Here is a 17425-nt window from a genome sequence, read left to right as displayed (position 1 = left end):
TTTCAGTTACTGGCTGCACGGTGGTCGAGTGGTTAGCGTGCAGACCTCACAGCTCGGAGACCTCGGTTCAATCCCCCATCTCTGTGTGAGGTTTGCATGTTCTCCCTGTGCATACGTGGGTTTTCTCCGGGTACTCTGGTTTCCTCCCACATTCCAAAAACATGCTAGGTTAATTGGCGATCCATAGGTATGAATGTGAGTGTGAATGGTTGTTTGTCTGTATGTGTCCTGTGATTGGCTGGCGACTAGTCCAGGGTGCCTCTCGCCCGAAGACAGCTGGGATAGGCTCCAGCACCCGCCACTACACCCGTGAGGATAAGCAGTAGAAAACAAATTAATGAATATGTCAGTTACTTGTTTCTGCCCTATGATTGGCTGGTGACCAGTCCAGGGTGTACTCCGCCTCTCACCCGAAATCAGCTGGGATAGGCTCCAGCATACTCCGGTAACCCTTGTGAAGATAAACGGCAAAGTCTGCCCATGAAGTCCTAACCTTATGCATATGTTCTCCGGCAAAACGCATCAGTCAAGGTGGAATTCAAAATCAAATCAAAATCATTACCTGTGATTATTTATCACAATAGTGGTGATGAATGCTGATATATGTCATGAATTAAATTTTTACAAGTGATTTAATTTGTTGCTAATTTCTTCTTATAAAATGTCGTTTAAAGGGTGCAAACTTCTCAAACTTCCAGAAGATGCTAAATGGGTTAACTCAAATCAGTTGATTACATTAGATTCATTTCAATTATTCCCCTTCACAGCAGGGATATTTCTGCTCTTCATTCTCCATATTTTCTTTTTTTTTTTCATTGAGCGGAATTTCTATTTAGTGCTCACTCCAGCTCTTCCACTCCATCTCTAGCATTTTTGCCTCTCATCACTTTGGCTAAGAGTGTCTGTCTGCCAAATAATGACATGCAAATGCGATTGCACTTTTTATTTTTTTCCAAAATCACAAAATTACCCTTGGCAGCCACTTGATTAGGCACACCTGCGCATATGAAAGAGATCCAGACCGCAAAATGTGTCTTTATTAAGACATATAATGCTAATTCATCATGCAATTTATGATGTAACATCATGTTTAGGGTAATGGTAATTTGGTCAAACCATCAAGATACCAATACCTGAGCCCTGGGTCATATAATGTGGACACAAACATGCACAGATATGATAAGGACCCCCGATGCATGTGGCCATAGGAAAAATAAAACTGAATTCAGATAGAAAGTACATCTTACTAAGCACTCAATGACTCCTGCCAGACAAATTGTCCACTGTTTAAGGCTTGCCAGATGCCCAAAAAAGGGTACAAGATATGACCTGGATCAAACATTATCGGTACCAGATGAAACCTATGTGAAATGAACAATTACACTCTGCTGACACAAATTGTCCTCTGTTTTGACCCCTCGAGACAGCCCTTAAATTTTACCCTTTTTATCGCAATGTCAAAATTGGGCCAGACTGCAAGTCAAAGGTAGGACCTGGAAGTTGATTGAAATGGTTAGATTCATCTCAAATAATCCATGTTTCCTTGACTTGGACTGTCAGCTAGGCATAGGCTTATTTTCATCAGAAACATGGGCCGGCCGGCTAACAATCCAAGGACCAGGAATCATGAGCCTTTCCTGTATCATGTTCATTCAGGCAATAAACATGGACTACTGACAATAGCATACAGCGCCAATACATACTACAGTACCTGTAGATGTGTCAGCCTACAATTCTGACAACTAAACCAATGCACATCTTGTTTTAGGCCTACCTCCAAGGGATACTCCGGTCGATCGGCCACCGATCGGTATCAGACAATATCAGTGAAAAAGCACGGTAACCATATTGGTGGATACTTGCTTTCAAACACAGATCGCCTCAGTATTGATATGGGAGCATGCAGACACTAAGTAGCACTTTTAGTGCAGGAGGAACTTTTGTTGTGTGTTGTTGTGCAGCCTCTGAGTGTGCTCAAGAGATGAGGAAAAGTATCACAAGCGGATCAGTCATTTGGATGAGATGGTACCATGGAGACAGGGATCGAACAAAGTCTGACCCTGGTGACGTCATAGTATGCAGATTAGATGAGTACATTTACTCTCATCACAAACTGTTGGTTATACTGATGATTTTTCTTATTTACAGTATAACTTTTTTTAAATCCAGTAGGATTTAACCAGCAATGTTACTAATAACTTAGCTTCTAACCTACTCCCAACAAAGTAACAGGGCAGAAACCGTCTCTTTAAATACCCCCAGGTACCCCCTATAAATATTAACAGGGGTATTGTACTATAACACTTCTGTTGGGCAAAGGCAGAATTAATCAGTGCACAAACACCATAATTATAAACATGATGGCCCTTTTATGGCACACAAAATGGGTATACAAATACATACTCATTCAAACCAGGCAATTTGGTTCAGTCTGTTCAGTCTGTGCTACAAAAGGTGTCATCAGCCTCTTTTGGCTCGGCGCCACTGGATGACAGCATGCTGTTGACAGAGGTAAGTCTTTCTCATGTGTGCTGTGTAGCGCTGTGTAAACCTTGTTGGCAATCCAGTGTGCACCCTGGAATGCACAACATATGGGAACGGGTGTCCGGGCACAGGGAACACAGGGGAGCAGGTCTAATTGAGGAGTGGGGAAAAAGTCCTTGCTGTAGCGTGCTTCACCTTCCTCTTGTGTTAGGGTCGGCGCTGACCCGTTTTACATTTTAATGCATAAAAAGAATCACATAACATTTGTTTATTGCATCAAGGCTTTTTGACTTTGTCAGGAAACTCTTTTTAAATTTTAAAATGGTCTGGTTGAAATGATGACCACTGTATTGTTAGGGTCCGTTTCGGCCCGGTTATAATAATGTGATTATAAAGCAATATTTTGAGCCAAAACTGAAATCATAAGTGTACAATTTACCAACACAGTGACAACCAGCTCCTCTTCTCATCATGTAAGCTTTAGGGGATTCTCATTTTGACCAGTTTTCCAGTATACCAGCAGAAAAACAATGTCCAGACATGTGAGGGGAATTCACTCATTTGACTGATGGCTGATTTCACATTTACAATTTGGATCATGGAAAGAATGGCAAGAAGTACAGTGAACCAAGATCTGGACCAATGAGCGAGAGGACAGACCAGCATAGCCATTGAGATGAGCAGACGGACAACGTGGAGTATGATCCAGAAGACACAGATGATGCGAGTCAGATGAAGAGGTTGCTGGTGGTGAAGCTGTTCTATATCCCTCAGTAATTGCCGGATAACAAAATAATTTATTAATATGATTCTTTTGAGGTTAATTTTACCATTTTTGGAAATTAAAATTGAGGGGTATAGTGACAAAAAAAGGCCTACAAGCCCACACCAGAAGTATTAAAACCAACATTTTCATGGATGAGGAAGCCTAAGAAGGTAACCAATTCATTCATTTTCTACAGCTTTGTCCTCACGAGGGTCGCGGGGGTGCTGGAGCCTATCCCAGCTGTCTTCGGGCGAGAGGCGGGGTACACCCTGGACTGGTGGCCAGCCAATCACAGGGCACATTTAGACAAACAACCATTCACACTCACATTCATACCTATGGACAATTTGGAGTGGCCAATTAACCTAGCATGTTTTTGGAATGTGGGAGGAAACCGGAGTACCCGGAGAAAACCCACGCATGCACGGGGAGAACATGCAAACTCCACACCGAGGGTGGAATTGAACCCTGGTCTCCTAGCTGTGAGGTCTGCACGCTAACCACTCGCCCGCCGTGCCGCCCTGTAACCAAGACACGAGAAGCAAATTTAATGGTAACTTATTGTTTTTAGTGTATTTATTTTATAGCTAATTTAATACATGGGTCAAAACCGACCTGCTAACAAAAAAGATGATACCAGAAAGCTAACACAAGAGGAAGGTTAAGCATGCATGCTCGCTCTTCTGGCTAGAGAGAGAGCGAGTGGACTGTGCAGTGTAACACTTTTGCAGTACATGTATATAAAGTACTATTATGACATTGAATATTTTGTGTGTGCTCCCCACTAGGTATGATCCAGGCTTTGGGTGGTTTCTTCACATACTTTGTCATTTTGGCCGAGAATGGCTTCCTGCCTGGATCATTGATCGGCATCCGCATCAGTTGGGACGACCGCATGGTGAATGACGTGGAGGACCACTATGGGCAGCAGTGGGTGAGGAGGGCACACAGACAAACACACTTAGCGACAGACAGAAGAGTGTGCTCACAATCATCGTCTTGGTCCTGCAGACGTACGAGCAGAGGAAGATTGTGGAGTTCACGTGTCATACGTCCTTCTTCGTCAGCATCGTGGTGGTGCAGTGGGCCGACCTCATCATCTGCAAGACCCGGAGGAACTCGCTCTTTCAGCAGGGCATGAAGTCAGTCAATTGTCACTGTATCAATATATCAACTGAATTTTAGTCTTCTTTGGTCACATTACTTTTGGCGATAACTGATCCTGATTTGATTCACATTTGCTGACAAAATAATCTGAACATGGAAAATCCCATTTAGGCGTCTGTAAGGAATTAGCTTTTGTACCAGTGGCTCGAAGCTCGAGCCTCAAAAAACAAAGCGCTTTCCACTTTTCTGGTGCACGTTCTGCAAGTTTTTTTGGGAGTGCAACTGCAAAATAACCCACAATGGGGCCAAAAACAATTCTATCTTGCCTGGATGTATGGGAAGTCTGCATCAACAACTTCCAGCCATGTAAAACTATAATTACTCTTTATAAAATATTCATTCATTCATTCATTCATTTTCTACTGCTTATCCTCACGAGGGTTTGCAGGGGTGCTGGAGCCTATCCCAGCTGTCTTCGGGCGAGAGGCGGGGTACACCCTGGACTGGTGGCCAGCCAATTACAGGGCACATACGTATAGACAAACAACCATTCACACTCACATTCATACCTATGGACAATTTAGAGTCGCTAATTAACCTAGCATGTTTTTGGAATGTGGGAGGAAACCGGAGTTCTATAAAATATTTATTTTTGTTAGTATTTTTGTGTGTCTGAAAGAGATTAATTGGAGTTAGATTATTACCCAACCATTTTGAATTAATTAATAGTGAAAACGGGCGGCACTGCGGTCGAGTGGTTAGCGTGCAGCTAGACCTCACAGCTAGGAGACCAGGGTTCAATTCCACCCGCGGCCATCTCTGTGTGGAGTTTGCATGTTCTCCCCGTGCATGTGTGGGTTTTCTCCGGGTACTCCGGTTTCCTCCCCCAGGTTAATTGGCCACTCCAAATTGTCCATAGGTATGAATGTGAGTGTGAATGGTTGTTTGTCTATATGTGCCCTGTGATTGGCTGGCCACCAGTCCAGGGTGTACCCCGCCTCTCGCCCAAAGACAGCTGGGATAGGCTCCAGCACCCCCGCGATCCTCGTGAGGAAAAAGCGGTAGAAAATGAATGAATAAATAGTTGGATAGTTGGTAGAACTATATAGATAGTTGTTTAATTTACGATGTGTAGCAAAGCCTTTTAATAAATAATAATAATAATAATACATTTTATTTGTATAGCGCTTTTCAAAATACTCAAAGACACTTTACAGAAGAATGGAGTTGAATAAAAGCAAGCAAACAGAGTAGAAGACACACCAAAATACAACATTCATTCGTTAATACACAGTAAGAGAAAAAGCGGGGCGGGGCACAGCAGTCAGGTATAAAGTTATAAGTATAAGTTTAAATAAGTATAAGTAATAAGTATAAGTTACACATTAAAAACAGATAAATGTTAACAATACTGCTTTGTTTGATATTCTTTTATTTCGCGTCCCATAAAACTACTGACATTTGATTGTAAAATGATGGACAGTGACCATCCACTATGTTGTTTTGGCATTAACAGAAACCGCATCCTGATCTTTGGCCTGTTCATTGAGACCGCCCTGGCTGCCTTCCTCTCTTACTGCCCTGGAATGGACATCGCCCTGCGCATGTACCCTCTTAAGTAAGCCCTGCAGGCTAATATCACCACTGAGAAAAAAAAACAACCTCTTCAAGACCTAATAGCTGCTATTAGCTTGTCATTCTTGACTACAAATGAAGGTCGTGATGAACTTAAAGCCCACGCTGTTATCCTTCTCATGCTGAAATGTCAGCAGTGGATTTGGGATTATGCACTTTTCATTTGTCTGCTCCTCTCCTCAGGATCTTGTGGTGGTTCTGTGCCTTCCCGTACAGTCTCCTCATCTTCATTTATGATGAAGTTCGTAAATTAATTCTGCGGAGGAACCCTGGAGGTAAGCAGTTATTAGGACAGTGCCAGATTAAACGGTTTCTCGACTTCTTTGTCTCGTTAATAAACGAGGAGAAGAGTAAATTGGTTTGGAGTCGTGTGTCAAGAGTCGCAAGTGCCAATTTTCCTTCGGGAGCAACTTTACTGCATCTGTCGTCCTGCGTGACCATAATGGTTTTTATCACCATGTTCTCGGAAAAATAAACATCCTGGACTCAAGTGATGCTAGCAAGCACTTAGCACATATTGATTGGCGTCTATGGAGCAAGCCATATGTGAACGGGGTGAATTTCACCGTCTCCGAGTAAGCAGGTGGGCCTGGCGGCAAGCTAACGTAAAAATGATTATTAATTTTTTATGTCTACAGAATACAAATCACTCTTTTTCATGGTAACTTATTGGTGGGTGCTTATGACAGTACTTTACATCTCACTTTTGAGAATGGAACGAAAATTAATCCAGGTGATCCAAGGTTTAGGACATTTTGTGGTTACTAGGCGCACACTTATATTAACTGAAAACGTATTTTTCGTCCATAAACACAAGTTACAAAGAGTTACATTTTTCCATATACAGTGTATGCCTGCAGCTGCAACTGAGAAAGGATAACATTGCTTGTTACATTTTTATACATTATTATGTCACCGGCAAAAAAAGGAAAGGCATCACCGTGTGTGTGTGTGTGTATGAACTGATTATGTGATGCACTCAGTTGTAATCTGATGCATGTTCAAATGAAAAAAATAATAATAATTAATAACATCCAAAGAACTGGAGGCCTCACTTGCCTGCCTCAGTTAAGGTCAGAGTTCATTACTCCACCGTAAGAAAGACACTAGGTAAAAACCAAAAACAATCTGCATGGCAGAGTTACCAGACAAAAACCACTGCTGAACAAAAAAAACATTAATGCATGAGCCTTAATCAATCATCCTTAATCAATCAGCCTTAATCAGCCTTGATCCCTAAGACCTTTGGGAACGTACTCTGTGGTCTGACGAGACAAATGTTGAACTTTTTAGAGGGTATGTTTCCCATCTGGTGTAAAAGTACCAGTGCGTTTCAGTAAAAACGGTAAAATGTAGTGGTGGTAGTGTGATGGTCTGGCGTTGTTTTGCTGCTTCAGGAACTGGAAGACTTGCTGTGATAAATGGAATCACGAATCCCGCTCTCTACCAAAAAAAATCAAGCTGATACTGGTGCTGCTCAGGGTGGCCCAACCAGTTATTAGGTTAGGGGGTCATCCATTTTTCACACAGGGCCATGTAGGTTTGGATCTTTTTCTCCCTTAGTAATGAAACGTTTCATTAAAAAAAACTCAATTTGTGTACAGTTGTGTTGTCATTGACTCACATTTAAATGTGTGTGATGATCTGAATCATTTAAATGTGACAAACATGCAAATAAAAAGAAATTAAACACTTTTTCACACAACTGTAGATGATTATTAGTAACACTCTATGTAAGCTATTTTTATATTTCCGAAAGCGTGATGTTTGAAAGTGGTTGTGATGCCAGTTGTCTCGCCCTTTCGGTCTGTTTTTGTTCTTTTACGGTGATGCAAATTGTGTCATTTGCATACTTTTTTCTGTCACGTTGCAAGTTAGATCGTTGCTATGTCACTTTGTGCTCATATTGCTTTGAGTAGTGTCACTCAAGAGTTATTATTAAGCACATATTTTATTCATGAAAGGACCCTCGGACCGCGCCGCCAATGAGCAGGGACCCAGCCGAGAGCTAGCGTCTGAGTGCTGAGTAATCTTCCCAGCATGCAACACAGCATTATTTGGATTGATGACTTTGTCTTCCACCTTTGATTCCAGACAAAATAGCACTCAATGTTTGCGAGGGAATCCTAGCATCAACTCCTCAGAAGCATATTCCATCACAAACACACACACGTTGGCTGAAAAACGCACAAAAAACATAAAACACGTGCAACATGAAAATGCTGTAGTCATATAAACGCTGCAGGATCAAAAACAAATGCTTAAAGTAAAATGCTGCAAATACCAAAAGCGCACACAAACCTCCAAAATACTTTAGAGAACTGCTGCAAGTTCACGAAACAAAACAAAAGTTAGCCCGGCTAACCAGGGGTGCCAGACCCCATAGTTATCGGTCAATAAAGACATAACATGTAATATTTTACAGCAGGGGTCTCAAACTCCATTTACCTGGGGGCCACTGGAGCTAGGGTCTGGGCAAGGCTGGGCTGCATCAGGTTTTCAAAAAAATATATATATATTAATATTATTAAAAACATAAAAATATACAAACTTTTTCAGTGCTTTGGTTCCGTTTTTCTACAAGAAAAGCTCTGATAAAACATTCCACTGTTCTCAAATATCTTAATTTTTATTTTTCTGCACAAAATAAGATGAAAAATAAATAAATCAAGAATAAAGAAAATCAATCAGTAATAAATAAATATAATAATAATAATAAAATGGCAAATAATAAAAACTCAAGAAACCACATATAGTTGGTGGGTAGACAAATTATTTTTTTCAGATTAAAATGAACAAAGCATTATTAGAGCCCTGTAGACATGACAAAACACGACTATAGTCACATTTATACTCTTTTTATTTACAACATATTGCGCAACTGCAGGGTCTTGAGACACGTGCTAACTCGCAAACTAGAGAGCTAGCGACCTAAACGGTAGCCTTCAAGTTATTTCCTTTAAACTTAAATAGCCAAAAACTTACCACTTCCACACGGATAGGGGGGATAACTATTAACAGTTATTTAACCTTTAACATGAACATTAATCAAACGTAATAATTTTTTCCGTGTACATGATACCATACAGCATCCATATCAAACTTGCGCGGGCCGCACTAACATTAAACTTTCATATCTAGGGGGGGCCTCAAACTAGTGTCCTGCGGGCCGCGTGTTTGAGACCCCTGTTTTACAGTATTACAGAGTGACCGATTTACGTGATTTTTAAGTGTGCAACAAAGCCACAACGATAAATGTTCCCTTTTATTCCGCCCGTTCTCATCTAGGCACCCCGTTCATGACTTTGAAAACAATCATTGCAACCAAATCCTGCTTTGACTTGACCAGCTTTTGCCTGCCTGCCTGCCTTGCTTTCCTGCCGTGTTTACGTATTAATCCGTGCCGCCGCAGGAAGCAGATTATGCTTGTCAACAAGACGAGGAGCAAATAATGAGAGAGGAAATTACACTGCGCTGATGAAGAGTTATGAGATATGGTCCAAAGATTGGCAACACAGGTTCAGAATGTTGTTCACTGCCGGCGAGCGAGGGTCAAAAAAAACAATTTATCATGACAGTTAATCTCCTTTGTTAACGTCGCGGGCCGGCGAGTTTGAAGGCGATTGGTTTGCGAATGGAGAAACAAAAGAGATGTTGGTGAATACCAAAAAGGATATGAAGGCTTGCTCATGTGTCGCTTTTGTCTCTTTGCAGGCTGGGTGGAGCAGGAGACATATTATTAACATTCACAGGACGTCAGCGGCAATCCAAAGAGTGTGTCTCTTTGTGTGTGTGTGTATGACTGTTGTTTGTCTGTCTGCTGCAATACCACATGGATCAGGTTGACAAACGTGATTAGCCTCAAATGATCCAATGCTAATAATCACTGCTGAAAATGGGCTTTTGATTATGTTTTTAGAATAGTCTTTTATTTGGCCGTGCAAATCTCTTGTATACACTATAATGTAACATCATAGCCTTTTTTTGGCTATTGATGGTTGAAAATGTACTAAATAAATACAATGTTACACATGCAGCTTGTCATTCTTTAACCTCCTGAGACTCTGAAAAGCGATGCATTAAATAATTAAATAAATAACGATAGGGGGTATTTTTAATTCGAAAATGTGTCTTTTGCAGTATCAAGTCCCAGCAGAATAATTCTGTCATCCGTTCTGCTGTTTGATGAGAGGGATGAGACACTTTTTTTTAAAAATACAACAGGCACAAATGACGTTAACAGCTCGACTATATTTTTATACTCCATTTTAACAGCTACATATGTATAATACATTTTTGGATGGCTAAATTCTTTTCATGGTTATACTCCTAAATGCCTGCATCTTAATGCGTTTGCTGCTTCAATCATCATTTTATATGACAACATAGTAGTGCTAGTAAGTTGTCATGTCCACCACAATGAAAATTGGGGGGAAAAAAGTTGTTTTCAGGACAGTCGATCAAAATTTTGTCCAAATTCAAGCCAAAAATTAGCCTTGTTTTTGTATACTGTCATACAATATTGCACTAAAAATCTACTTTGTGTTGTATTGCGACATTAAATCAAATGACAAAACAAAAACCCTACACGTTGCTGACTCCCATGCATTTCTTATTGCATGCAACTGCTGAATAACCTGTCATGGGGCCAAAGAAAATTGAGATTGCCAGCACTTTGTTAAATAAGGTGATAAACTATTGAATTCAGTCATGCTTATTCTCTATACAAATAACTTTTTGGTAATATTTTGGATGTCTACAACGGGTTAATTAGATTGACATCATTTCCTTGGAATGAATAACAAAAACTAAGTTGCCACCACTGGTGTGCAGTCGACGCGAGCATAGCCTTCTCTGCTGGCCTAACAGCTACCAAAAGCACCAACTTACATTTACATCTAAAATTCTAATATTCCTTCAATGTACTTATATTAATTTATTCCCAACAGTAAAATTTCCAATCAGATTTCAGCTTGTATGTGTTGCCATATGAATGGAATCTGCCCAGGGCCTTCAGACATATTTTTGCTGGCCCCTGTCACATGCACATTATTAGTAATGGGATTGTTTTTCTTTTCTTATTGTTTCTGGTCACGTTATTAGATAAATATTGATTATGAACTACACCATATTGTAGTGCAGAGGTTTAGCATTGTCTTAACTTCCGTTTTATTTATCCTCATTACATTTGACAACAACAACTCGTGTTCTTCCTGTAATAACGGAATAACTGGATGAAAGGTCCAGAGTATTCTATCCAGAGAACAGGTTTTTACTCTTGTAGTGTTTAAAATAAGGCTGTGAAATATTACTGTATCACTATAAATTTGTTTTCAGTGACATTGCTTTATATTCATTCATTGATTTTCTATGCCGCTTAATCCTCCAGCATCGCGGGGGTATGCTGGATCCGATCCCTGCTGACTTTGGACGAGAGGTGGGGTACACGCTGGACTGATCACCAGCCAATTTACTGGAATATTCCTTTGTATATTTACTCCACTGCAGAGAGTAACAGGTTTATTTGAAACACTGTACTTTATGTACAATTATGTACACTAGCTGTATAAAATGCAAAGGCAAATAAAGCTACTGTTAATGCAGGCTCATATAAGGCATTTCTGTCTGTGTGACCTATTATTCTTGGTTCCCATCAATAATGCAGTGCAGTTAGTGGTGGAACTAATTGCTCCCTACTTAAGTTTCCGCTCCATCACTCATGATAGACGCACCTGACCAAAGCAGGCAAGCCTTGTTAGCTCTCTAAGTGGAAGGCAAACGCATGATGTAAGTTTGAAGCACTTACGTATTACACTGATTAATACGTAAGATCTTCTGCATAGTCAGAAAAATATTTTTTTTTTGCTGTGATTACCAATTTTAAATGAATAAACCACGAATCTAACTTATTTGTAGTTCTAACGGTAATTTAGGTGTTTGTATTCGCTTTTTTGCCCCCTCGAAGTTACGTTTTTTTTCAACAGTATCCGTTGCAAAGCCATGTGCTTATACAATTTATCATCAATACTACAATACGTCAATACTACAATTGTTGTTAGTGTCCATAATGTTTTATAACATATAAAGAGCGACGTTAAGACGCTTTCGATTCAGGCGGAACAACAACATCCCTTACGTCACTTCTGCTCAGTGTCAAACATGGCGCTGCTACTAAGGTCAGTATATTTGCACTGAGTGATTGCGGAATTTAGCTAAGATTTATTGAAGTTTAAGGCGCATATTACATTGACGCGTAGACACATATGTAGCCCGATTTTGTTAGAAAACAAAGCTGGGACTTCGTAGCGTTTTGGGTGTCTTTATTCACCGCGAAGGTACTGCAACACGGAGCTAGCCGGCTAACGTTAGCCGTTGTTCGAACGCTAGCATGGGAACAAAAAGAGGATTCTGTTGCTGGGAATTACTAATTAACTTTATTTCTCGCCGATATTATTCATTTTATTCTGTAGTGTTCAGTGTGTTTCAGTCCGGTGCCGACTCTATATCTCGTTATGTTGGTGCGGTTTGTCCTTGAATGAACCAACATAGCAAACCTTAGGGCTGTTAGCTAACCTTAGAAGGAAATGCATGTCGAACTTTGTTCACTGTCTTAACTCTTGCGATGTTGTAAACATGAATTCGTAATATATGACAATAATTTTCATTCCGTATTCTGCAAGTGGTTAAATTTGTAACAATCATTTCTTTATTGGTATACTCTTATTGGTTATTTTGACTTGTCAAAATGTCAATTCAGCGACATGTGTGTCTTACACTTCTTCACTGTTTAGCCCACTAGTTTATTTTTAGTTGTGAACAGCTCTTTTGCCTTCCATGTATGTTGGATAAACTATCAATCCTACTATGTTGCTCTGTTAGATATATTGTAACATTTATGAAGTCCGATTGTAACGCTCCTGTCACATCTTTCTCCATGCAGGACATTGGTCCGTCAGGGGGTGTGCGTCTCCAGACCACAGTGCAGTGTCTTATTCAGGCAGTATGTCCACCATCAACATGTCTTTGTCTCGCTCTGTTACTGAATAATAGTTGGTTTTTTTTTTGTCACTCCAGTGCAGCTCCAATGGGAACAACAGCAAAGGAGGAGATGAACAAGTTCTGGGCCAAAAATACCAGACTAAACCGGCCCATGTCTCCGCATATCTCCATCTACAAGTATGTTTTTGTATTTTTGGCTCCTGTTTGTTTTGTTGGACAGTACAGTGTCAAATGGTTAGCTTGTCCACTGTTAATTTTTAAAACTGTATTTTAGAGATGCTCCGATCAGTGTTTTATGTTGCCGTTACCGATCATCCATGAGCAAAAGTGGCTGATACTGATCACATGTATTCTTTGTACATTTTTATATTTATTCTATGATGACTTCTATTGGCCAGGGGGTGTGATGTATAAATGGGAAAAGTCAGGACAAAAAACAGTTAATTTAATAAATAAATTTAATAAATTTGACGTTGACTTACTTTTTTTCCAAGGCAACATATAGCACTGGTGAAACTGAGTGTACATTGGTGGACGTACGTAGGCCGGCTCCAAGCGAAAGAGAGAGGGAAATCTTTTACCACTGACAAAGGCTTGTCATTTCGTCTGATCATTTGTGTACTTCGTATGATGAAATAGTGAGTCAGACTGTTCTTTTGAGTGGAACAGTATTTAGTTAGTTCTGAAGTGAAAGAGATATCATGAGATTAGCTGCAATGCTGTATCAGCAGCAGGGTCCAAAGTTGAAGAAAAAGAAGTAGCGGCTCATGCACCGGAAATTACGGTAGGTTCCACACGGCAGGCATGTTTGTTATGACATGCCTGCGCAGTGTGAAGGAAAGTGGAAGGAAGATACGAGCCAAGACACTACACTGCATGCGGTGATCGCTGCAGGCTGCAATAATACAAGCTACAGGTGATCGGTGTTGGAAGGCTGGGTAAAAAAAAAAAATGTGTGTTTGTTTATTGTCTCATTTCTTGTGGTGGGATTGAAGGAATTCTTCACTCAAGTGTTATTCTTGCATTTTAAATATATCTTTATCTAAAAGTGTTGTCTTATGTTTCAGATGGTCCATCCCCATGATGATGTCCATCACACACAGAGGAACTGGAATTGGCCTCAGTGGAGGTATCACTTCTTATTTTTTATTTGTTTCCTTCTTGAAATTACTTTTTATTTCACTACTTTTTCTTCCAACATTAAAAAAAAACATTCTATCGCAACTGTCAGCTCCCCATTGACCCAAAAAATGACTTCAGGGCATCTTACTGCACAGCTATTGATTGCTACTGGGAGTGTTTACTAAACACAAATATGTTCAATACATTTCACTCGTTTGCGGGGCGTGAAATGAAGTCATCGTCGGGTGGCTAAACAGCTTGTAGCAGTGAGACTTGACATGCATCAGCGCTGCATCAGTCAGCGTTTGTGTGTGTTTTTTTCCCCCCAAGATTCAATTTTATTTGCATGTTGATGGATTTTTCTAAAGGTCAGAAAGCTCATCTGCCAGTCAGAATCCCATACTGAGGGGAACAAGTCTCTCGCTCCATCCAAGCCCATTTAAACGTCTCTGTTTGCCGACAATAAAGTCACGCTGTCTGATCTATTGATTTTGCCTCTTTTTCGTTTTGCAACATGCTCTTCATACATTATGCTTCCTATTGGACCACAAAGCGCTTGTCTTCATTGACTGTGCTTGTTGCAGCTATTTCCGCCTTTGCTGTGGCTGCTCTGGTTCTGCCTGGAAGTTACCCTCACTACCTGGATCTGATCCACTCGCTCTCCATTGGGCCATTCCTCATAGGCCTGGCCAAGTTCGGCATTGCCTTTCCCGTGTCTTTCCACACCTACAACGGAATCCGCCATTTGGTAAGCCCCGCCCCCACTTTCCATGCATCCTAGTTGTTCTGCACATATACATAAGCTATACGACTACAATATAGTTGTGGGACAGGTTGCTGGGTTGCTAGGGAATGGTAATGGCATTATCTTCACATTTGCATAATTGGCCATGCCACTTTTGCAAAAAAGTGGAGTAATGTCAGGGTTTTTTTAATGTCACAAGCTGCCTGTGAGTGCCTTTTTTTTAACCCCCTTTTCCACTGTAGTGAACTTTGCCGTTGGTAGTAGATTCAGTTTGCGGCTGGGTAGAACCTGAACTGACCACGAAACCAGTTTAAATTTCTGTTGTCCAAAGGAGCCGAGTCATTCCATTACAGGGGTTACACCTCCCGTCAGCAAATACCAGGAAGTGTTGACCATTTTTTAGTCAAAACACGCAACTCACTGTAGCCCTTGACACTGCACATTACTTACAGTTAAAAATATCAATATAAAAGTTTCAAAAATGTATGTACGAAATGCAAAAATAATTAAAACAGAGATTGAACGTTGCAAGATAAAAACAAATGAAACATATGGAACCAGAACTCAGTTGCACGATACATTTGTACTTGGTTTACAAATGAGAAGGGGAGGGTAGCGAGGCTATATTCATTTGGCAATAGCAAGCTAGCATGCTGATGCTGGTCTCTATGTTAAAAACTGGGCTCTGTGTATTAAATTGAACAAATACAACTTCCGGGACTCCATGTTAGGTCTCGCTTGTGGGTGAGTCGTCTTTTGTAAAAGCCTGAATTTCGGTGCAGTTCGGAAAAGTACTGCATTGTGGTATTATACATACCCGTACTGATGTCGTGACACGGCGCTGTCGGTAGCCCAAAACTTTGTTGAGCTCCTCCAAGCACTGCATAGATCTTTCTTTTGTTTATTAAGTTTATATGTTCAAAAGACCAAAAATGCAGCCATTTTGCATTCAGCATTGGCAGGTCCTTTCGCCGTTTCTTTGACACGCCTTCAAAACAAGAGTCAGCGGCTTTCCTCTATCCATGTTTTCATAGCGTTTTATATTGTTAAGAGTTGCAATGTAATACGATTGGAGACAATTCATGACTTTTTAAAGTTATCCCTTCCCACCTCATGATGTAAACAGTTCGCTCACTCAGCCCAGCAAGCTTTTTGGAGCCAGAGTTGAACCAAAAACACCCCTTTTGTTCAATTAGTTCCAATTGTGGAACCATGACACCAGGAAAGCAAAGCTCTGAGAACCGGCTCCGAACCAGTCACAGTGGAAAAGGGCTATGAGACGGAGAAGCGCCACAGCAGCAACTGTTGCTCGTTGAGAATTCTTGTGAGTCGTTTCCTGAATAAATGTGTTTGGAATGCTCTGAATACTTGCCAACTATACTGTAGCAACAAAGTCCTGCAAGTTGGCAACACCGATCCCTCATGCTCCATTCTATTCACCGGCAGTCCAGATGCATTTATAATGTGTTTATGAGCAGGGGTCAATAGGTCGCTACAAATTATTTCTTGGCGGGGGCTGATGGGGAAACACTTGATCAGGTACACCTGCACAATATGGTCAGATTTGATCAAACATAATAAAGCTCAACTTATATGGCTGCAGTGTCTGTAAGAGAGTAGAAATGTTAGCAATACATTTCACTGCTATAGACTCTGAAGGCATCAATCAAAACTGAGCATTTTTCTCTTTTTTTTTTTATTGTGCAGGCAGCCAGTCAGGCTATTATGGGGGCGGGCTGAATTAACTTGCATCAAATGTATATAAATATTCCAACAATGAGTAAATGCACGGCGCACACACAGCATACACAACATCTCAACACATTCATCTCTTTCTAATAGAGAAAAACACGCAGGCCCTTTTGATAAATCGTGCTTGCACACAAAGCTTAAAGTGTGTTGTTGTTGAATTATTGCTAAAAATGGTTCTCACGTCACACTGTGCCACACAGCACTTTATCACTTATACCAATAAATATAAAAAGGAAAATGACTAAAGCCTCATTTCAATAAAGTGCATTTTACCATGACTGTGATTGTCCAGGTTTGCACTTTTGTGGGGGGCTTTTATTGTACAACTTCCATTTCTCCAAGCCTCATTTTTTTCATTTGATCAACAGCCCGTTTTTCTTTCAAGAAGGCTCATTTCATTCACAAACATTGGAGGAGTGTATGCTCAGTTGTCTTCTGTCTCTCTCTTCTCTCCACCCCCACCCCCAACCCCTTTTCTATGCTGAAATTCGTCTTCCTCTTTTCACCAGTTCTGGGATATTGGCAAAGGCTTCAAAATCCCAGAGGTGTATCGCACCGGCTACACGGTGATCGGCCTGTCAGTCATCACCTCCATCGCCATCACTCTCCTCTGAGCTCAGCACCAGCAAGTCAAAGTGCATTGTGGGATTTTTTTTTAATGTGTATGTATATGTTCCATTGTGGCATCAGAGTATTAAATAAAGAATTCTATATCTACTTGCTCTATGTGGAAATGGATTGGTGTTGTCTCGCGTTGCAATGACTGACCTTTTCGTAATAGTGTGAACAGGGGAAACCACATTCAATCCATTTTC

General features: G+C 40.6%; 2 protein-coding genes across 2 annotated transcripts in view; both read left to right on the top strand.

Moving 5' to 3' along the window:
* atp1a2a (ATPase Na+/K+ transporting subunit alpha 2a) overlaps positions 1-10026 on the top strand; it is a 54929-nt gene extending 44903 nt beyond the window's left edge. Inside the window, exons 20-24 of the mRNA XM_058067209.2 lie at positions 4039-4184; positions 4262-4392; positions 5874-5975; positions 6176-6267; positions 9707-10026. Of these exons, the coding sequence (XP_057923192.2) occupies positions 4039-4184; positions 4262-4392; positions 5874-5975; positions 6176-6267; positions 9707-9735 (500 nt within the window). The 3' untranslated portion in view covers positions 9736-10026. The remainder of the gene's footprint in view (positions 1-4038; positions 4185-4261; positions 4393-5873; positions 5976-6175; positions 6268-9706) is intronic.
* A 1703-nt stretch (positions 10027-11729) lies between these two features.
* sdhc (succinate dehydrogenase complex, subunit C, integral membrane protein) lies at positions 11730-17327 on the top strand. The gene is made up of 6 exons (XM_058070728.2): positions 11730-12168; positions 12933-12992; positions 13067-13168; positions 14059-14120; positions 14698-14861; positions 17120-17327. The coding sequence occupies exons 1-6, from the start codon at positions 12152-12154 to the stop codon at positions 17222-17224; spliced, it is 510 nt and encodes a 169-aa protein (XP_057926711.2). The 5' UTR covers positions 11730-12151; the 3' UTR covers positions 17225-17327.
* The last annotated feature ends 98 nt before the right edge of the window (positions 17328-17425 follow it).

Source organism: Doryrhamphus excisus, linkage group LG11, assembly GCF_037039965.1.
Source record: "Doryrhamphus excisus strain RoL-2023G ecotype Guam linkage group LG11, RoL_Dexc_Guam_v1.1, whole genome shotgun sequence".
Classification (NCBI taxonomy): Eukaryota; Metazoa; Chordata; class Actinopteri; order Syngnathiformes; family Syngnathidae; genus Doryrhamphus; species Doryrhamphus excisus.
Note: the sequence above shows the minus strand (reverse complement) of the source record. Positions and strands in the feature narration are given on the sequence as shown.

What these genes read in the sequence shown, in the direction of transcription:
- sdhc (XM_058070728.2), top strand. An exon ending in TGCAGTGTCTTATTCAGGCA is followed by an intron (nt 12,993 to 13,066) that starts GTATGTCCACCA and finishes TTGTCACTCCAG; the next exon opens with TGCAGCTCCAATGGGAACAA. An exon ending in TGGAATTGGCCTCAGTGGAG is followed by an intron (nt 14,121 to 14,697) that starts GTATCACTTCTT and finishes TGCTTGTTGCAG; the next exon opens with CTATTTCCGCCTTTGCTGTG.